The sequence below is a fragment of the Fusarium phalaenopsidis genome (genome assembly GCF_050370095.1).
Source record: "Fusarium phalaenopsidis strain FUZ10S chromosome Unknown contig_32302, whole genome shotgun sequence".
Classification (NCBI taxonomy): domain Eukaryota; kingdom Fungi; phylum Ascomycota; class Sordariomycetes; order Hypocreales; family Nectriaceae; genus Fusarium; species Fusarium phalaenopsidis.
The window spans coordinates 4,788,742-4,809,533 of NW_028145405.1; the positions used below are offsets into that span (position 1 = coordinate 4,788,742).

General features: G+C 53.8%; 9 protein-coding genes across 9 annotated transcripts; 5 read left to right on the forward strand and 4 right to left on the reverse strand.

Moving 5' to 3' along the window:
- Positions 1–359: 359 nt before the first annotated feature.
- Positions 360–1,132, reverse strand: LRP88_08824 (Phox homologous domain-containing protein; the record flags this gene model as incomplete). Its single annotated transcript, XM_083245322.1, has 3 exons — positions 360–423; positions 482–660; positions 713–1,132. 3 exons carry the CDS (start codon positions 1,130–1,132, stop codon positions 360–362), a joined length of 663 nt encoding a protein of 220 aa, XP_083099816.1.
- A 3,226-nt stretch (positions 1,133–4,358) lies between these two features.
- Positions 4,359–5,029, forward strand: LRP88_08825 (uncharacterized protein; the record flags this gene model as incomplete). The annotated part of the gene is made up of 2 exons (XM_083245323.1): positions 4,359–4,553; positions 4,613–5,029. The coding sequence occupies 2 exons, from the start codon at positions 4,359–4,361 to the stop codon at positions 5,027–5,029; spliced, it is 612 nt and encodes a 203-aa protein (XP_083099817.1).
- A 1,510-nt stretch (positions 5,030–6,539) lies between these two features.
- On the forward strand, positions 6,540–8,158 carry LRP88_08826 (CDP-alcohol phosphatidyltransferase-domain-containing protein; the record flags this gene model as incomplete). Its single annotated transcript, XM_083245324.1, has 4 exons — positions 6,540–6,618; positions 6,704–6,813; positions 6,981–7,106; positions 7,166–8,158. The coding sequence occupies 4 exons, from the start codon at positions 6,540–6,542 to the stop codon at positions 8,156–8,158; spliced, it is 1,308 nt and encodes a 435-aa protein (XP_083099818.1).
- A 382-nt stretch (positions 8,159–8,540) lies between these two features.
- Positions 8,541–9,346, reverse strand: LRP88_08827 (uncharacterized protein; the record flags this gene model as incomplete). The annotated part of the gene is made up of 2 exons (XM_083245325.1): positions 8,541–9,123; positions 9,231–9,346. The coding sequence occupies 2 exons, from the start codon at positions 9,344–9,346 to the stop codon at positions 8,541–8,543; spliced, it is 699 nt and encodes a 232-aa protein (XP_083099819.1).
- Positions 9,347–11,057: 1,711 nt separating this feature from the next.
- LRP88_08828 (glutaminyl-peptide cyclotransferase family protein) lies at positions 11,058–12,290 on the forward strand (the record flags this gene model as incomplete). Its single annotated transcript, XM_083245326.1, has 2 exons — positions 11,058–11,701; positions 11,753–12,290. The coding sequence occupies 2 exons, from the start codon at positions 11,058–11,060 to the stop codon at positions 12,288–12,290; spliced, it is 1,182 nt and encodes a 393-aa protein (XP_083099820.1).
- A 747-nt stretch (positions 12,291–13,037) lies between these two features.
- LRP88_08829 (arylamine N-acetyltransferase family protein) lies at positions 13,038–14,056 on the forward strand (the record flags this gene model as incomplete). The annotated part of the gene is made up of 2 exons (XM_083245327.1): positions 13,038–13,417; positions 13,471–14,056. 2 exons carry the CDS (start codon positions 13,038–13,040, stop codon positions 14,054–14,056), a joined length of 966 nt encoding a protein of 321 aa, XP_083099821.1.
- A 672-nt stretch (positions 14,057–14,728) lies between these two features.
- Positions 14,729–15,773, forward strand: LRP88_08830 (Oligosaccharyltransferase subunit Ribophorin II-domain-containing protein; the record flags this gene model as incomplete). Its single annotated transcript, XM_083245328.1, has 4 exons — positions 14,729–14,853; positions 14,942–15,137; positions 15,190–15,477; positions 15,534–15,773. The coding sequence occupies 4 exons, from the start codon at positions 14,729–14,731 to the stop codon at positions 15,771–15,773; spliced, it is 849 nt and encodes a 282-aa protein (XP_083099822.1).
- Positions 15,774–16,465: 692 nt separating this feature from the next.
- Positions 16,466–17,742, reverse strand: LRP88_08831 (Alpha/Beta hydrolase protein; the record flags this gene model as incomplete). The annotated part of the gene is made up of 3 exons (XM_083245329.1): positions 16,466–17,353; positions 17,455–17,623; positions 17,729–17,742. The coding sequence occupies 3 exons, from the start codon at positions 17,740–17,742 to the stop codon at positions 16,466–16,468; spliced, it is 1,071 nt and encodes a 356-aa protein (XP_083099823.1).
- A 753-nt stretch (positions 17,743–18,495) lies between these two features.
- Positions 18,496–20,311, reverse strand: LRP88_08832 (glycylpeptide N-tetradecanoyltransferase NMT1; the record flags this gene model as incomplete). The annotated part of the gene is made up of 3 exons (XM_083245330.1): positions 18,496–18,897; positions 18,950–19,529; positions 19,581–20,311. 3 exons carry the CDS (start codon positions 20,309–20,311, stop codon positions 18,496–18,498), a joined length of 1,713 nt encoding a protein of 570 aa, XP_083099824.1.
- Positions 20,312–20,792: the final 481 nt, after the last annotated feature.

Below are 20,792 nucleotides of genomic sequence, written 5' to 3' on the forward strand. Positions count from 1 at the left end.
TAGGCCATTATGCACATGTACCTGACGATAGTATGCCAGAATTCTGTCTCGTTCTTGCCCTCGTTAATCAACGATAGTAGTTCTGGTTGTTGGTACGGCCTCGGCAGAGCACGACTCAATATGGCCTCGTCGAGGAGGGCCAAAGTGTTCACCAGAGAGGGGGGCATGACACCAAGGTACAAGTCATCAGGCCACAAAGTATATGTCATCCATGGCATTATCATTAATATTGATCTCTGCTGCATATTCACGTGTGACAGAAATTGCGCCGTTTGTACAAAGAGGCCTCCGATATCCTCGAGACCAGCCGGAGGGTAATACATGTCCAGTGAAGAAGAAAAAATATCGATGTCGAGACGCTATGCAAAGAGGAACTCCTTGAGCACTGGCGAGCCAGAGAACTCTGGGTTCAACAGTATACAGCTGTGAAAACAGGTCAGTATCAACTGTAGAGTTAGAGTGTAGTACAGAGAGGACGCACTTGAGAAAGTATTGAAGGCCCGCCCGCCTCTTCTCAAGAAATCGGGGCCGGAATTTGGAGATGACGCTCTTGGGCGGAAGAGCCGGAACTGCCGCCTCGAAACCGGGAAAGGTCTGTACCAGTCGATACCGAAAGTCGTCAAACTCGGAATATCGCTTTCGAATGTTCATGTAGCTCCCCTACTCATTGAGTCAGCCCGGCTAGTAAAAACTCTGAAGGTCAAGAACCCACATTCAACGTCTCGACACGGATGTTCCACACGACAAAGGCGCCAATGTTTGTGGTGCTCCCGTTGACGACGGTGTAGCTGACAATCTCGACGCTCTTGGCCCAGCAGGCGTTGTTGCGGTCGTCATGCTCGTTCGCCTCATTGTCGCGGAGGCTGATGGCGCCCGCGGGCAGGACAGACTCGGCCGACATGTTGGAAGCGGAACGCTGGTGGCCATGCACATTGAGCCAGTATGGCGGCGAGGTAATGGAGCTCGGCGAGACAGTCGAGGCTGCGGCATCATTGTCATCGAGGGGTCGGTCGTGGTCGAATGAGGTCCGCGGTGTCTCAAACACCTCGATGGACGCGCCGTGTGTCTCGGAGTGCTCTGCGCCAGCGCCGAAGCTGCCATCAGCAGGCGCCTGATCTACCGCCGTCGCCATTCATTCAACCATGCGACGGCCGAGGGCGTTTCAAAGTATGAGCAGTCGATGCGTTGGCGATGACGATCTCGGGGTCATGTATCTCCCGGTCGATCGGGATGTTGTGTTTCGCGCAAGATGGGGTAATCGCCAGTCGCTTAGGTTCAATCGGATAATGACCTGATAGAGGGCTTCGTTGGCGAGTCAGGGCAACAGTCGATTGCAGCCCTGCTTTAGTAATTCGTCGCGAGGTGGGATTGGGCTTCACCGGGGTGGCTCGTGACAATCTAGTAGAGCGCAAACAACAACAGAAGGGGATCAATATCACTAGCAAACAAAACAAAGGCAGCCAGGACAAGGCGATGCCCCGGAAAACTGCTTATTGTGGCGGATGTCTGATTTTGACGTGATGTTGCAAGGACTCGGAGCCTCAAACGTTGTCGGGCGCGGAAGCTTGTCTGTTTCCGGCCGAAAGAGGGGCCGCCGACCCGGGAGCGTGGGAGGTACATCGGGTTGGTAACCGCCAACAACGGCGGGCAACTGCCGGTGCTCTAGTCAGTATCCGGCAGGGCTTATGCCGAAGCCCGTTTCTTCAGCTGTTTGCTTTCCTTGATGTCAACAGGCTTGAGGACAAAGATGTGGTGATTAGTGCTGATTTGAGTCCTCATGCTGGTGTTCCCCCTATATCTTTCTCGAAGCTGATATTCAAGAGCCATGACGACTCGTTGTCGTTCTTTGAATCACCAAAATCCCGTCCTCCACACCCGCCTTGCATTTCGTCCCCGGGCCGTGTCTCACGGCCCTCCGAGCCAGCTCCGTTCCGTCCTGGACCGAATAGACTCTGGCTCCCGGAGCTTCAGAGCTTCAAGCTCTCTTGGAGGCAACGAGCTAGGTAAGCTTATTCCAAGCCCCAAGTGGCGTGTGGCTCAAGGCGGATGATGCACGGTGCCAGAGGCGGTCAACCCGCTCATCCTGGCCGTAATCATCTCCAGGATTCATGTGAGAAGGCAGCCGAAAGTCGTGGTCTGACAGAAGTACATATCGGCTTGTGGATCTGCTCATGGATGGTTTACGCCGTCAATGTTCTAAAGCCACTGACTGTTTTTTTTTTCCTGTCTCATCTGTCGTGTCCCGTCAGCATGCCGTCACTGCGAAAACTGACAGGAAGACGGTTTTGAGCCCGTCAGCAATAAAGACGAGTTGGGCTTGAGCATGTTGGGTCTCTCAGCTCCGCCTCCTGGGGCCGTTGACACTACGTTATATCCCCAGACAAAGCAATCCCTGTAGTGGTGCTTCTAGACCTCGACGACTGTGGACGTGCGAGCCTGTCACCTCCACCAACCTGAAGCCAGCCCCCGACTGGCTCCTGTCTTGGGCAACGCCTTCTCTTCTAGGCTCGACTCACGGGCTTGGAGTAATATTGTGTGGTATCACAGAGATTTGTGCGGCATGCTACATCTCGTGGGCTTGCATATCCCGCTCAGCCAGCCGACATCTGTCTGTATGCAAGTTCCAGCCATTCCTCAGTGGCCGCGTCAGCATAGTTGACCCGTCCGATGCTGTGCCGTCTGCAATAAGTTTAGACAGGAAGTTACAGGTCACCGGCGCCGCTTCATCATCATGTTCTCGTCGTTGTGCATCACGCGCGCGGGGTCGAGCAGTCTCGTAAATATCCACAAGAAATGGTCCGAAAGAACGGAGACACTGACCATCATCGCCTATCGCGTATGCAAGAAATACGAGCGGCACTTCGGCTCTAATCCAGAGGCTAGGCGCATAGTCAGAGTTGCCTGTTTTGGGAAGAATTGGCCACCATTCTCGCATTCGAGTGGCCCGCTACTCCCCGAGGAGTCTCGAGGTGGTGGGCTCGTAAACATTCATGGCGTGCACAGCACAACCAACTGGAGGCGCCGTACGCGGGAGACACAAATCAGTGGTGATGCACAATGAGAGAACGGGTCAAAACAAAGTGCAGCAAGTGGGCTCATATCGCTTCAATCCCCCATGTGGAGCTTGCTTCTCGTCGGCCGTCGGCGCCACCAACCAGGCGTGAGACATGTGGTTGAGGGTGAGAGGAGAGGAAGCCCAGGGGCCTCGCTGGCACTGGCACTGACACTGACTGACAAGCGAGACAACTGAGATTGAAACGTCAACTGTAGGAAGGGACAGTGACCTCGAATGAGGAACATGTCGATTGGGATTGTCATCAATAGAACAGACCAGGCTGGCAGCTTAATATTAAGTCAAGGCGAGAGCCCCCTATTCCATGATGAGCAAGAAATAAGGGTTCTGGAGATTACATGCAATGGACAAAACTAACAACTGCACCACTGCAAGCCTCCCAAGCCTCCCCAGACCACAATCCGCCCAAGCAGAAGCTTCAAGCACGGGAAACCCTGTCGGGGCTAGCCCGACAATGGCCTGGGCCGTGAGGATCCCGGGCATTCCTGACCACCAGGCTGCGCCGAGTGGCGGGCATGGCTCCTGGGATAGGTGGGAGCTAAGCCCAATACTGCTGCTCTGGTGCTGAGGTCCCCTGCTCGCCTCTTGCTCCGGAGGAATACTGGTGCTACTTTGCAGGTCACAAACACCCAGGCGGTGGTCTGTGGTCGTGATAATCAACCAGACTCGGGTCTCGCCTCCAATCTGGCTCATTTCTCTTGGGCTGTACCGGAGGTAGCTTGTACTATGTAGTATCCATAGCCTGCCTGCTTGTACCGTAGCCGGCCGTCCGGGGCTCCGTAGGGTTCCATTGCTTTGTCTTGATCCTCTTCTCCTCTCCCTCTCCCGCCTGACCCGTCTTTCAACATATACGCTCGCTGCTGCACAAAACAGAGTCTTACTCTTGCCTTTCAGTTCCCGACAATCGTTATTTGCTTGTTTGTCAAGCGACTTCTTAATTTTGCTCCTTCTTCTCCAACTCTCGCTTCCTCGTTTGACCTACCTACCATAATTGTACGTGAAAATCTGACCCAGCCAAGGCCAAGACAAAGCCTCTTTCCTCTGTTGTCGTGGGGATAGTCTCTTGCATACCTCGACTTCCCAACGGCGCCCCGAGGTTCCCTCAGCCTGGGAAAGGGCGAGTCTTGGTTGCAAATCAAGTTAAAACCGCTGACCCCAAGTTGCAGTAATCCCCCGACCTTCTCGTCAATCTTGTCCGTTTACGAGCTTTTTTGTTTGGGCTTCAGACATATTCTCCATCATCTTCACGACGAATTCTACTACTCAGCACAAATACGCATTCACCATGCCGTCTCTCCGAACGACCGTCTTGGCTGTTGCCGCCTCTTGCGTTGCCGTTGTCAACGCTGACTACTACATCGATCCCGACAGTGTGCCCATCTCCCAGCGACGAGTTTGGTGCCAGAATACCAAGGAGTCATGCCCGCTCATCTGTGAGCAGACCAGTAAGGGTGAGCCCAAGGTGAACAGCTGTGATCCTGTAAGTGTTATTCTTTTCATGCTTGCTCTAGCACGATATGGTCTGACTCAGCCTTCTAGGAAACCCTCACCTACGGCTGCATTTGCAGCGACAACAAGCAACCCAACGTGTCGGAGTACTCCCTGACTATTCCCTACTACGTCTGCCAGGAATGGGGCAATCAGTGCGTTGAGGACTGCAAGGGAAGCAACTCTTGTGCCTCTTCTTGTCGAGAGGACCACCCTTGCGGTGCCAGCGACCCCAAGAGGTACAACACAACCGCGACTGCCACTACTGGCACTGAGGCCGTCAAGGCCACAGCCAGCACAACCGACGATGCGGACACCATCTTCACAGGCAACCCCGGCGGCGATGACTCCGACTCCGACTCTGACAGCTCTACCAGCAAGAACGGCTCCTCGGCTCTCGAGGCCGGCCGAACATGGGGCCTGGCAGTCGTGCTGAGCACCATGTTTGTGGGATTCGCGATGCTGTAAGAGGATCGCATTCGCCTTCAACAGGATGGGGAACAGAACCACTGATGCATTTGGGTGTTTTTGATTCGGTTCGATTCGATTCGCTTGTGTTTGTTTGCTCATACATTCCTTGAGAGCCTCGGACGTCTAGGTGTTGGGTTAGCTTCTGGTGGCAGGGCATTATTGATTGATTTCATGTTTTTCGACTTGGGACATGGGAAGCGCATGTCCCCTTTAACTAATAGGGATAATGATGGTGGCAGAAAAGAGGGAGAATCAAAGATGGCCAACTGCGATGTTGCAGTTGAAACCCCGAAGCTTGCATGGGCGTGCAGCGTGACACTTGGGCTCGTGATTGATTACTTGTTTAGTTAAAGACGTTTTCTTTCAGTTGGACGTTGCAAACCTCCACATTCCGGACCCTCGGACCGTTATGGCGTCCGGACGGATTAACTGTGTTTGCGAGATGAAGGAAGATTTGCTGATTGATTGATTGCCTGGCGACTGCTCGTATTCTTTTTGCAGGTGCTCACGCGCTCACAGGACGATTAGCACATGTGAATGATGCTGGATCTGCCCGAGACCCATAGATCCTCGGTCCCCAACAAATCAAGTCGAGAGAGTCTCGTGATGAGTTCGGACGCTGCGGATATCCATGTGAGGGTGTAGGGCTGGCCGCCTTTTGAGAGAGAAAAGAGGTCAAAGTGTCGGATCGGCTAGGGATCCGTCAGGCAGGATCAGAAAGGGGCATTGGGTCGGGTGACGGTCAACGCAGGTCGCGTCTATCGTTGGCTGTCAAACTCGTCTACTCGAGATTGTCTCTGAGATGCTTTAATGAAATGTCCAATTTTAGAGGCATCGAGCCCCTGTAAGCGGAGACTTCCAGTGGGCCGGATCGCTGGCGCTGGCAGGGGCATCTGCCTGTGGTCCAGGGGCTCGAATGGCGCGCGGCGCGACATACGAGACCACGAATGCTCCAAGTGGGAAGCTTTTTCAATTTCAAGTACCTTCTGTCCTCCAGCTCCAGAGACGAAACCTGCCCCTTTACACTTCCATCTCTTCTTCACACTCTTTCTATCTTCTTGGATAAAAACAAAGATTATTCCTTCACGGTTTGTTATCTGTTCACCGTCTTTTGCTCGACCGTTAGACCCCGATCAAGCCATCCCCCGGTCTGTCGCGAATCGAATCTCTTGGCCTGAAACTTGATCTGCCATCCAATCCATTCCCATCCGTTCCTCAACAAAGCCCACCCCCAAACCCAAGCCCAAGCACAAGCCGTCACGCCTGTCAATTCTTCCACTCAGAGACCTGAGATTTCCGCCCACGTGCAGCGCCGCCTGTCTCTATTTCGCGCCGCTGGGCTTTCTGCATCACAAAGGTCCTACCGAGGGAGCTATTGCGTACAGTAGCCTCCAAACTCTTGGCTTTGCCGGCATTTTTTTTCCAGCACTGGCTGTTGCTCTCCCGTACCCTTTTAAAGGGGTCCCCCGTTTTTCCGTGCCCCTCCTCCGGCCCCTCCCTTCCCACCATGTCCGGGAGCGAGACACTACCGCTTTTCAATCCCACGGCCAGCGACCCGACCGGCACCAACATGGCTCCCAACACGAGTAAGTCATGGACAAATTGATGGAATGCTCCTCGAGGGGGAGCATCTCTAGTTGTCTCAAGCTGACCGTTGACATTTTTGTGCAGAGAAAAACGTCGCAGAGTGCATCTCTGATGATGCTCTTGTCCATCTCAAGACGTACAAGTACTCCAGCGTCGATCTGTCGCCCGTGTCGAAATACATCCTCGGCCCCTTTGTATGTCTCGATGCCCACAAAAGCTTTGTTTCTCCTCTCCACGGCCCTCTACAGCTTGTCTTCGACTATTGTCCTCGACATTTCATCCGCTGAGGAGCGATGAAGCTCTCGTCCGCCGACATGATGGAGCTCATGACAGCTAACCCTTGTCTTTTGTCGTCATACAGTGGAACGCCTCCGTGAACCTCCTCCCACTATGGATCGCTCCCAACATGGTCACCCTCTTGGGTTTCTGCTTCATTCTGGGAAATGTCGCCTTGGCCCAGATTTTCATGCCAGACTTGGTTGGACCGGTACGTTGACGCTGCGCGCAAAATTTGGGGGTAATTTGCTGATTGACGACATGGCCCAGGGTCCCTCATGGATTTACTTCAGCTTCGCCTTTGGTCTCTTCATGTACCAGACTATGGATAACCTTGACGGCAAGCAGGCGCGACGAACAGGAACCTCGAGCGGCCTCGGCGAGCTCTTCGACCACGGAATTGATTCCCTCAACTGCACTCTCGCCAGTCTGCTCGAGACGGCCGCCATGGGCCTGGGTACTTCGCCAGCTGGCATCTTCACCGCGCTGTGCCCCTGCCTCCCCATGTTCTTCTCGACCTGGGAGACGTACCACACGCACACCCTCTACCTCGGCGTCATCAACGGTCCCACCGAAGGTATCCTCATCGCTTGCGCCATCATGATCATGTCTGGTATCTGGGGCCCTCAGATCTGGACTCAGCCTCTGCGACTCGGTCTGAACGGCAGCCTCCCTGGCCTTGCTGACCTTTTGGGCGAGACTACCTTCCGAGACATCTGGATTGGTCTCATTGTCAGCTCGCTTGTCTTTACTCAGATTCCTTTCTGCGTCCTCAACGTCGTCAAGGCCCGCCGAGCGAACGGCCTCCCCGTCTTGTCCGTCTTCCTCGAGTGGATTCCCATGGCCGTCTACACCATCTCGATTGCGCTCTGGGTCTTCTCTCCGTACAGCACCCTCATGAAGAACAACCACCTTGTCCTCTTCTGCTTCACCATGGCGTTCGTCTTTGGCCGTCTCACCACCAAGATGATCCTCGCCCACCTGACGCGCCAGCCCTTCCCCTACTGGACCGTTATGTTGTATCCTCTCGTCGGCGGTGCGATCGTCGGAAACCTTCCCCGAATTGGGCTTCCCCAAATTAGCGCCGAGATGGAACTCTACTACCTGTGGGCTTACCTTGCCTTTTCCATGGTCGTCTATTTCCGCTGGGCCTGGCTCGTGGTGACGAGCATCTGCAACTACCTGGGCATCAACGCTCTCACCATCCCCAAGGAGAAACAGATTGCCAACAAGCTTGCCCGCGATGCCACCAAGCTGCATTAGACGGGAACAGCGCAGTGAGATGGAGTAGCGCATATATCAAGACATATCCAGCATCAACTTATAGATTCAACATATCTTACCCCGGGAGATGAGCAATGATGAAGGCATCGGCATCACGGTACAGAGGAGGAAAAGCATGACGGGCGTCTGGTGTTTTTTACTTGTTTCTCGCATTCATTCTGGCGCCAGGATACATGAGACCCTGCACAGCGCCACGGCTATCACGATATATCCATTGTAATAGATTTCAACGAAACCCATGTGGTGTTGGGGGAACAAGACCTGTTTGGATATGCAGGCGTCTGCGCATTAGACGCAATCCAAGTAAATAACAAGACTATAATTGAGTCGACAATTACATTTACGTTGGAGGGTTCAACACTCACAACTTTAAGTCAATGCAGTCTGTCGAAACAGCCACTCCCTCCCACTCATTCATCAGTTGAAGTGTGCTCTCACACTTGCCCCTCACAACATTCACGCAGTCTTTTCCAAGCACCAAACGAACAGGAACCTCCTTACCCTCCGCCACGCCTGATGTAGTCAAGACATCGACGACAATCTCAGCCCCACGGTTCACATATCCCAGCTGGTTATTATCCGTGGCATCGAGCAGAGCCCGATACTCCTCAGCACCGGTGTTTGCATACACATCCTCCATTCTCCGCGCCGACTTTTTGCGCTTGTCGGCGTTGAGGAATGCAGTACGGAACTGACCCGGCTCAATAGACGTCACGACGATTCCAAACGGCCTGAGCTCAGCGGCGAGCGCCTCTGTGAAGCCCGAGACTGCCCACTTGGTCACGTTGTAAAAGCTCGTGGCCGGGCTACCAACCCGGCTGCCGAGGGAACCAAAGTTTGCGATTCCGCCGTGGGACTGGGCTCGGAAATAGGGGATCACGGCGCGGCAGAGCTTAATAGTGCCGAAGACGTTGGTCTTGAACTCATCAAAAACTTCCTTCTCGCTGCTATTGTCAGCGGTTCGGTTCTATTGGGCGTCACTTACGATGCTTCTTCGCAGGTGCTCTCAAGGACGTAGGCTGCTGAGTTGACGAGATCGGAGAGGACAGACAGACGACGAGCTGCCGCCACTACTCGGTGGCCGCGTTTGAGGGTGGATAGGGCGATGGCTTTACCAAAGCCGATGCCGGCGCCGGTGATGAGCCAGACGGATGAGGTTGAAGCCATGGATTTTGACGTTGTTGATACAAGAATGAATAAATTGAAAGTGAGTATAGCTGCGGGCAACAATTTGAGTTGAGTCAAGCTGTAATCTCAATATGGATCCATCTCATCCAGTCTCCCCTCGCACTTACATCAATGAGTTGAACCCCACGACAGGCGCTAACGCAATAGGCGTCGTAAAGTGAATCAAAGAAACCCGGCCTGCATAAATTATATCAAATCAGGCATGATGAGGTCCTTCAGCGGGCTTTGTCCCGTGTCCATAGGCCCCAGTACGTAGTGGTGTTAAGCATATCGGTGTTAACCGGGAAGGGTATTGGTTGACAGACATGGGAGATAGCAGGGTTTTTTTTTTCCCGTCGAGTTTGTGTTTACTGAATATGGCCTCGTTGAACAGGTGGGTCAGAGTGTTTACTCTGGAGGAAACGGGATGGGAACTTCGGGACATTTTTCGAGGCGGATGACGGGGAGGACGGGGCAGAAATAGACTCGTCGATATACTTGATGCCAGTTGAGAGCCATGGTGTATTAGAAGCAAGTTGAGCTTGTATGTAAAAATTTATGGATAGTTGAATAAGTTCCAGATGGCTCTTCAATGTGATAGTGAGACCGCAGGCCTCAAGTGGGAGTCTCACTGGGTGGATATAGTCGTCATGGCTCTCCGCCTCAGATGGCAATATCATGTTTCACACAGGCAGCTCACAGTCAAGTAGCCTATGCAGCGAGAACAATATCAACAGCAATGCGGGATGCTTTATATTGTTCTTGGACATGCTGCAACATGATTGGGGCCCCAATACGTTACCCACCACTGCGTGCACGGTGCAGAGACAGAAGTTCAGTTGGTTCATGGACAGCCATGCAGTGGAGGTTAAAGGCAAAGCGCTCCGAAGAAACCATGGAAGCATATCATGATCAAATTTGTAAGGCTATAGGAAAATTACATAATTTTATGGTAGTTTCATTATCATGTCAGTACACTTTTCTTCCTATTTACTTAGAATAGAGTTAAAGTATTCGACAGGGCTGCCTTTCTGGTCTCTCCCGTCTGTATCACCAACCTACCATCCATCACCTTCATCAAGGTTGTTGCTATCAGCCAATCGGGCTCCATCACTCAAGCCCCCTGGACGTTCAGATGATGCCCCTGAAAGTTTGTTCTATGCAAGGGTCTCCCCCGCCACAAGCCGAAAGGGGGCTGCGGCGTGGCCCTCCACCGGGCCGATCTGGTCATGTTGACAAGAAGTAGTGAGGTACCTGACATTGGTGAATCGTTGGTTTGATGACAGCGTGAGCTACTGAATCACCGGACTGTCTACTCTAATTATTCAGGCTAGAATGTCTGGGGAACACTATCGCGAATTTGAAACCTCCTGTACCTAGAATCATTATCGGGTACCGTGTCCATCCCCAAGGTCAATGTTACCTTCTGGACACTGACAGGCGTAGGTTTCGTGTCCCCCACTACTTTATCCCTTGAACAAGTTACATCCATACGAGGCTTCAACTTTTGGACACGAAGCATTTTGGATAGGTAATAATTCCCTCGCTCCTATAGCACTCGCAGCTTCTCAGCCTATCCTACCCGCGCTGGAACTCCCGTCGCTGCCAGATCGGCCTCTGATGCTCCAGGCGGAAGGAGCTAGTTCCTGCGCGAGCGCCCCTCCCACGACAAATGGGAAAACCTGCCATTAGCATGGCCGCATCCTCGACAATGCCCCGAATGCCATCGCCATTCACCACCCTCGCCCTCTGCATCTTCGCCCTTGTCTCGACAACCCTCTTCTCGCCAGCTGCTGCTGCCGGGTCCATGACGCTTTCCGACGATGCCCTCAACAATATCCCATCGCCCGGCGACGATTTCGATATCCACAAGGGCAAGCTGTTGGCCCCGATCCTGATCCCCCGCGTCCCGGGAACCGAGGGCCAGCTGCGCACCCAGAAGCACTTTGTCGACTTCTTCACCGAGAATCTCCCCGAATGGACGCTCGAGTGGCAGAATTCGACCTCCAAGACACCCGCTACCGGTAACAAGGACGTACCCTTTGCGAACCTCATCTTCCGCCGGGATCCGCCATGGGCGCAAAAGGGGGACGTGAGCCGCCTCACCCTGGCTGCGCACTACGACAGCAAGTATGAGCCCGAGGGGTTCATTGGCGCAACGGATAGCGCTGCGCCATGTGCAATGCTGATGCACCTGGCGAGGAGCATTGAGGCTGGGCTCAAGGCAAAGTGGGAGACCATGCAGAAGAACGGCGACGATGGACTCGATGACGCCCAGGGGATTCAGATCCTGTTTCTGGACGGCGAGGAAGCCTTTCATGAGTGGACAAATGATGACTCCCTCTACGGTTCGAGGTATGAAACAGCACCATCATGACACCGGGTTTTGCTAACGCGCATGATAAGATCGCTCGCAGAACAGTGGGAGTTCCAGTTCCACGGCTCTACGTCCACTTACCGAACACCTCTTGACTCAATCAGCCTCTTCGTTCTCCTCGACCTTCTTGGCGAAAAGAACCCTAGAGTCCCCTCGTACTTCCTGACAACACATTGGGCATACCGCGCAATGGCCGCGCTTGAGAAGCGCATGCGAGAGCTGAACCTCCTCGAGACGAAGCCTAAGAGAGCATTCCTCCCCGAGGTGAACAAGGATGCCACCCGCTTCAGCCGCAGCTACATCGACGACGATCACCGGCCATTTATGCAGCGCGGCGTCGAGATCCTGCACATCATCCCGACACCGTTCCCGATCATGTGGCACAAGATGGGCGACGACGGCGAGAACCTGGACCTGCCGACGGTGCGCGACTGGGCGAGGATCACGACGGCATTTGCGGTCGAGTGGATGGGCATCCAGGACTTCATGCCCGGCGTGACGGGGACCAAGGCCAAGAGGAGCGGCGCGGCGGCCACGACGACGACCAGCCGGAGGACGGAGCTGTAGGAAAGGAACGGGGGACGAAATGTCGGTGGGCAGAGTGGCAGTTTCGGGCTTGGCGTTAACGGCGCGATGTCATTGTACAGATAGAGGTAAAAAGAGTCATGTCATCCTGGGAGGGGGGTTGCATGTAAGGATGGGAGTTTTGCGGTCTGGTGTCTGTCCTTGATGCTCTTTATACTATGACAATTGAAATTTGACGGATCATTTACATGTCTGACCGTGATTACTCTGCAGAATTCCAACAGCAGCAGCCAACAGCAGCAACCAACAGAGCCGAACAAGACGCTCAACTCTCGTGGGGATGGACCGTGCAAGACGGACCGAGAGGCATTTATTACGGATTCTGCGCCAACGCCAGACTAACAAATACACAGGTCCCGAAGTAAACGCCGGAATTCCCCTGATTGGCTGCTCCCACGATTCCGCTCTCGAAATGTGCCCACCGTTTGAGACCGGGTGGATACAGAGGGCGCAGCCGTTCATGGTTCTTTGTGAGCCAGAGCCCGAAGTGACCTGGATGATTGGCAAGTCTGTCGTTTCGTGATGCGGACCAACGGGCATGGGGTCCCCTTGCGGTCCCTTTGCTGCTTAGGTTTGCGGGACAAATAGACGAGGGGGATGTCGTTTATCTTTCGATCTGACGTCGGTGTTTGCACTTTGTCCCTCGGGCTGGCCTTTATCTGAAATACTCACTTGTCCGCTTGCTTCTGGTGTTAGGCTCTCCTACTTCAGACTCTACACTTCACCACCATGTCTTCAGCCGTATACTCCGAGGCGCAGGTCGCCCAGTTCCTCAAGCACCTTGAAATCCCTCACGAGTTCTATGTCGGCAGCGGAAGCGAGCCTATCCTGGACCATGCCTTTCTTACCGTGCTGCACCAGCACATGCTCTCCACGGTGCCCTATGACAACCTGACGTTGCACTACTCGTCGCACCGAGACGTGACCCTCGACCCTCAAGCACTGTTTGACAAGATTGTCGGCGGCGGTCGTGGCAGGGGAGGTTATTGCATGGAAAGCAACTTGTTCTTTTGTTACATGCTCCGTGCTCTCGGCTTTCAGGTGTATCCTGTTGGAGTAAGAGTGAGACTCCGTAAGGATGGTGTTCCTCACGGTGGATATCCTGGCTGGTGAGTTTACTTGAAGTAACACAGATAAGACATTTCGACTAACTCACTTACAGGGTTCACATCGTCAACATCGTGACGCTCCCGGACAACACCCGTTGGGTCCTCGACGCCTCTTTCGGCGGCGACGGCCCCACGCAGCCGATGCCGCTGGTCGAGGGCGCCGAGTGGCGCAACATGGGAACGCAGGACGCCCGGCTCATCAAGGACTTCATCCCGGGCCAGACGGAACTCACGGCGGGCCGTCGCCTGTGGATCTACCAGTGCCGCAACGCCGCCGACCAGCCGTGGGCGAGCCTGTACGCCTTCAGCCATTCAGTCGAGTGGCTGCCCGCCGACTTTGAGGTCTCCAACTGCTACACGGGCACCAGCATACGGAGCTTCCAGACGTCAACGGTGCTGGTGGTCAAGTTTCTACGGAGGGCCAAGGTGGGGACGCCCACGGGAGAAGAGGTTTATGGTAAGAGGATGTTGATCAATGAGGTGATCAAGGAGAATCTCGGCGGAAAGACGGTGGTGGTGAAGGAGTGTAAGAGTGAGGCTGAGAGGGTGGAGGCTTTGAAGGAGTACTTTGGAATTGAGCTGACGGCAGAGGAGAAGGAGGCTATCAAGGGGCATCAGTCTGAGATTAAGAGTGAATAGGGTGGATATACCATGAATGCATTTATGACCTTTCTTAGATATCCAGTTTTGTTCTTGGAGTCGATGTCGAAATGATCTAGTGCTTGGTGTAAGTGGTCACAGTAACGCATTGAACAAGCCACGATCAAGAATGAGAGATGTGACACGCTCATTCAATCTTTATGTGAATTAAAACCAGATGATCTCATCTGGAATACAAGACGGAAGAGAAAGACAGAGAGAAACAGACCGTGTGGTTGAATAATTCGAGCTTTTGGTTCAGAGTAGTGGATTGAGCTACGAAATGTTAACTACGTACCAATATAGAGGCGCCTTCAATGAGAGTAATGGTAATAGAGTAATAAAACAAATGAAGAGAAATATGAAGAGCAATTAATCAAGAACTCGCAATGATAAATAAACCTCTGATTATTACTCAAATATCCACCATGAATCAAAAGAACTAGGTAGTCTATCAGATTTGACTGCTATCTCCGTCTTGGAGCATGCTCCTTTACCCTGAAGCCAACGAGTGCCCCCACACCGTATAGCTTTGACCAATCAAACACCACCACTACTCACCACGTAACGCTCTCGAGCAACGTCGTCTGGAGCTACCCATTTCGAGATCCATCTCAAGCTGTCCACTTCCCTCCAACTAACGAATCGACCCTGCGACCACTCCTCGAAATCATGCGCTTCTCAATCGCATCGTCGCTGCTTCTGCTCTCGGGCGTCGCGAGCGCTGCCTCGTCCTGGGGATTTACCGATGGCTCCGTGACCGTCTCTTCCAAGAAGGCCGACGGCGTCACACAGAAGTAAGCTCTCCTACATCCCATGATGATGCGATTACAGGTGATGGGCATCTTCATAATGAACACGCACTTACGAATGCTTTTGCGACAGGTTCGCCGAACAGAAGCCTACCAAGAACGCCCTCGTTTTTGGCCACACCGACAGCATCAAGGTCTCGTTGACCACGACCGAAGCTTCCAAGGCCAAGCGACCTCACCAGGCCTTCCTCGTCCTCACCGAAGCGACCGGCCTCGAGGCTCCTTACCCCCTCACTGTCAAGGCGTCTGGAAAGGGATCCGTCGAGATTGTATGCGATCGCCTACCCATCGACGCTGCGCCGTCGCTAACATGACATCCAGACACACAAGGACCTCCCTATTCAGCTGCTCCTTTCCGACACCCCTCTCAAGGCCAACCTGGTCCTGGGCTCCTTCGGTTCTTCCGACCCTCTCATCTCCCCCGTGGGCGAGATCGAGATTCGCCTTGATCCCAACGCTCCCGCACCCCAGTACGACGCTCCCGTGCGATACGGCCCCCGAGCTCAGATCAACCACATCTTCCGCGCCGACCCCAAGAGCCCTCCCGTCGTCATCTCTCTCGCCTTTGTGCTGGCCATTGCGGCTGCCGTTCCCACCCTTTTCCTGGCTGTATGTACACCGAATCTAAACATGTCATGGTTGGAACCATTGCTAACGTCTTGTAGTGGCTTGCTCTGGGTGCCAACGTCAACCACATCACCAAGGCCCTCGGTGCTGCGCCGGTCTCGCACGCCGTCTTCTTTGGATCCATCTTTGCCATTGAAGGAACCTTCTTCCTTTACTACAGCGCCTGGAACCTGTTCCAGACCCTGCCCGTTGTTGCCCTTCTCGGCGCCGTGTCCTTCCTTAGCGGTACCAAGGCTCTGAGCGAGGTTCAGAGCCGAAGACTTGCCGGTGAGAGGTGAACGGCTTCAATGGACATGGGGCCTTTACTTTACTCGATAGACTGGCTGGTTCTTCAAGACATAGCGACACGCTGGTCAGCCTGAGCTTTGAGAAAGCCAGGGGATAGGCCGTATTCAAAAGCATTTTATTGCAAGAAAGGGTCTGGACATGTATATGATGGACGGCGCACGCTGGAACTCTGTAACATCAAAATCTAGCGAATTCTATGAGCGTGGATAGAGGGATTGGCGGGCCACTCGTGCCGAGGATGAGTCGAAACGTAGACCTGGGCACTTCGATGGGATGTATGATAGACAAATGGATTTGAGATTCGAAACTCTCTGGTATTGAAGCATATATGAAAGTGTACCGATGATAAAGTACGTCTTCACATCAAGTACCTCACCATGCTTGTTCAGATCACCGAGTTGGGGCTGACGGCTGATCGAGCCTTTATGATACCATGCAACTAAATACCTGTCTCGAGATTATCCTGCTCAACATACATACACACGAAATGAGACTTTATCTGCAACCATGCCCTTCCCACCCTGAGACATGCACATCCGCCGCCTCGGTTCGTGGAACCCTGGTTGTCTTCACTTCATATCACCTCCTCGCCCTCATGCCTCTATCATGCGAACATGCCTACTTCCTTGCCTTCTCAAACATTTCTTTCCAAAACCAGCAAATCTAGATCTCATATACATCGTCACTCATCTACAATCTTGGTCCACATGCCTAGCCGCTCCTCCAACACGCTGTTGAACCACTGCGCCCGCTCCATCGGCGGGGCATGACCCATGCCGTCCTCGATGAGCCCAACACCGGGCCTCATCACCTGGATAAGCCTCTCACCGTTATGTAACTTGATCATGTTGTCGCGCGTGCCGTGCATGACGAGGATGCGCTCTCGCCCGACAGTGTCGGCAATCTGACGTAGCTGCTCGTCCGACTTGCGGTGCAGGCCCGCCGCCGAGAGCTGGCACATGAGACCTCCCATGGTGAAGGTGTCCGGGTCGAGCCGCTTCGTGAGCTCCTGCGCCTGGAAGCGCTGAAAGTTGGAGTCGAAGAGGCGATACCCCGGGCCGACCTCCGGGGGAGGAGGCCCGCACCGGGGAGTGACGCCCGGCTCCGGGAGGGTCTCGGCGTCCGGGGCGGCAAGCCACTCGGGGGTGAAGAGCTGCAGACCCGTGTCGGAGATGTTGCGCTCCATCGACTTGGGGATGATGAAGCCCACGCGCTCAGACAGGGTTTCAAACAAACCCTTTGCGCCCTGGGTCAGCCCCGCAGACGTGCACAGCAGGGAGAGAGACTGGAGGCGCTTGGGGATGCGCATGGCCATCTCCTGGGCGATCATGCCGCCCATGGAGATGCCGGCTACGTTGAGCTGACGGTCGGACGTCCAGCCGATGTGTTCGAGGACCTCGATGACGTCCAGGGCCATCTCGCTCGTCGAGTAGCGGCTGAGGGGCTTGTCGCTGCCGCCAATGCCGCGGTTGTCGATGAGCAGGACCGAGTACCTGTCGCCGCGGTCATGGCCAAAGTACTTTGTCTGGCGCTGCCACGAGGTTAGGGCGCCAACCAGGCCCATGATGAGCTGATCACAGTCAGTTTGAGGCCGAATTGCCGCATATTTGAGGGGAGTCGTAGATGAGAGAAGTAGTCTGGCCAAGGGAAATTACAACGAGGGCAACGTACCACAAGCTTGATCGGTCCGTCGCCATGAACCTCCCACGCGATATTCACAGGGCCACCGCGGTCCTTTGCCACAGGGAGCTTCCCCTTCTGGTGAGGTTCCAGCGCCCATATAGTACCTGGGTACGCTGGGTGTTTGAGCGTCTCCTCTGTTGAGGGGAACGCAGGGTATCTGTGACAGCGCATGTCAGCGAGAGTAAGAGAGGGAGATTAAGAGCACCAAAAGAAGAAGAAGAAGAAGAGGAAAAGACAAGAGAGAAGTTGGTTATTGACTTACCCGGTCGACGCCATGGGTCTTGATTGTTTGCTTCACAGTGTCCTTGGCTTAGTGCATCCACGGTCTCTGCTTATACCCGTCCCGAACTTCCAGGGATAGTATCTGTACTCGTCTACAGGCACCCGATGCCAAGCATGTAGATTCTTGTCTGTCTCCGAGGTTATCAGCAGGCCGTCACAAGCAACCAGTGAGCAGCATCCTCACCTGAACTGATTCTGAATCGCTGCAACAACACGATATGCAAACGAGGTTTATGAATGCTCAATATGTCTAAAAATGATACAAAAATACACAAGATGCCGTCTGGGTCGTTGTTTGTCGTTGTCAAGATGTGGAGTGAGATAGCGCTTTTCGGCGATCTGATGTTTCCGCCCCCCCAGAAACCCGCAGAAACCCCAGACATGCCACGTGCCTGAGCTAGACCCAAAGACAGCAGGGACCTCGTATTCCAGCCGAGGTGAGAGCTGGGACATTGCGTAGGCCAGAGAGGTCTTGTTCTGTACATTGCAGGCCTAGACGTGACATGCGGCCTTTAACGATGGGTTCCATTGTGGTTGCCAACACTAGGTTGACTTGTCGAGGATCAAGTCACATAAAGGCTATGGGCTGTTAAATTGTATGATTGCAGCCGTTGCTTCTTAACATATGGCTTCATGGGAATTCATTTCTTAATTTCTTTTTGGGCTTCTTTCCTAGATGTAACTTGAAGGCTCACAACCGCTCAACTCCACCAAAACCTAGCTGGCCGCCCATCATGTACAGTCTACTCAAGGCATCACCAAACCGATGCCACTGAGGTTCTCCTCATCAAGGTGGTTCTTGCGATCGACGCCACCGCCGATGGGGTTGAGGCGATAATTGAACAGGTAGTAGTGAAGCTGGCCATCACCTGCACCAAACTTTTGCTGCTCCAGGAAGAGGGCGTTGTCCATGAGGGTGAGGGCGTTGAAGACGTCAAACTTGTACTGCTTGGCGAGGATGAGAGCGTCGTGCGCGAGCTCGTTGAGGCGCTTCTTAAGCGCGGCCTTGTCAAAAGTCTCTTGCAGGGCCACCTCGGTTCCATAGTAGAACATGTAGGCAACCTTGATAACGCTGTGCTTGGTGTTACCAATAGCAGAGGATTCAATGCAGAAGAAGGAGAAGAAGTCGGTAATCTTGTTGTCGTTATCCTGAGAGAATGGTCAGCGTGCGTTATTCAACAAGATCAAGATCACTCACCACAACAACGTATGTCCACACAACCTGCTCTCCGCTGGGCTCAATCTTAGGGACAAACCAGTGATAGGCCTCCTCACGAGTGAACTCGGGTGTCATATCGAAACGAGATGTGTATCGCTTGTACAGATCCATGACGGCTTCGAGATCCTTCTCCTCCATCGGGCGCAGACCCTTGGTGCTTGTGCTCTCGGGTAGGTGATACTTGCGAACCTGGTACTGAGGCTTGCTGTTAGGGGGGAGAGGGCTGAAGCCGCACTCGTACAGCTTCTGCCAGTTAAGGGCGCGGTGGAAGTACCGGCATGTGCTGACGGGCTTGGGGAGGACGACACCAGCAGTGTAGAGACCCTGCCAGATCTCGTTAAGGTTGCTGCGGCGGGTAATCTCCTTGATGAGGACGGGAGTGAGGCGCTTGCCTCGAAGCTTCTTGTGAATGGCGAGGAAGTTGACCTCGGAGCAGGTGATGAAGTTTTCGCGAACGCGTAGCCTAACGGGGATGGCCGAGATGAAGGCGACGAGTTTGCGCGACTGGGTGGCGCGAACACCAACATGGTACTCCTTCTTCCAGCCAGGAGGCATCATGGCCCTGCAAGTGTTAGCAACTCATTGGATATATATACTCAAGAGGGGGACTTACCATCGGAGAATAGAGGGAGAGTAGTTGAAGCGGAACATGGCCTCGTCGTCCTCAACATAGTGCTTGTTGAGGAGCTCATACACCTCCTTGATCTCCTCGTCATCAGTCAGATCCATCGTCACCCACTCGAAACCGGCGATCAGAGGTGCAGGCTCCTTGTCCACCTCCTCAACCTTTTGGATGCGGAGGGGGCCCTCCTTCAGAGTTGAGTCTTCGCCAAACTTGGGCACAGGCTGCGTCTGCCAGAACTTGTAAGAGCCCATGTCCTTGGCATTCTTTCCGCCGGCGGCAAGTCCAGTCATGATGTCCTGGAGGTTCATCTTGCGCAGCATGGCGGCGGCTTCATCGGCAGAGGGGTTCTCGCTGCTCGAGGCCTTGGACACCTCCTTGGCCAGGGCCGGGTTGAGAGCGAGGAACTCCTTGATCTGCTGGGGAGTGAGGCCGTCGAGGGCTTTGTGGAAGTCGGAATCGGTAGGGCCAGATTTTTGGCCGGTCAGGGCCTCCTTGACCTTGGTGCGCTTCGACTTCTTCTTCTTCTTCTTTTTCTTGTCGCTGGAGCCCTCGGCGGCGTTGGGATCGGCATGCTCGTCATGCTCGTCATGTTCGTCGTGCTCCGACTCGGAGCCGGATTTGGCTTCAGCTTCGGCTTCGGCTTCGGCGATGGCCTTGCCCTTGAGCTCGGCGCTGGTCTCGTCGACCACCGGCTCGACCGGCTTGGACTCCTCAGACATGGTGAAGTGGGTTGCGGTGTCGAGGTGTGTGGTGATGTCGGAGCCAACAATTGACGTTGGTGGGGAGGAAGCTCTTGGTGGGGTAATTTTCAGCCAAGTCAAAGTGGCATGTGCTGGGTCTGGGTCTGGGTCATGCCCAAGTGTCTTCTTGCCGGATGCGGGGTTGAGTTTTAATCGAGGCTCTGCGAGAAAAGGAGAAGCTGCAAGAATTTTGGTCGAAAATGATTGAAAAATTGCCTATGATGCTAGAGATCTAGAATTTCTCTAGGCGATGTAAAGTTTTGTTGGTGTTGACACTCTTGCTAAAAAAGGCAATCATGCTTCAACGTTTAACTGGGCTGTCTGCGAGCATTGTGTAAGTGGAACCAAGAGCAAGTCTCTTCCTCAGACAACCGTAATTAGAAACTGCGTACTGGAATGGTGCTTATAGACCAAAATGGATATTGGTGACCTCTACTAGATCTGGGCTCTTAAACAACGC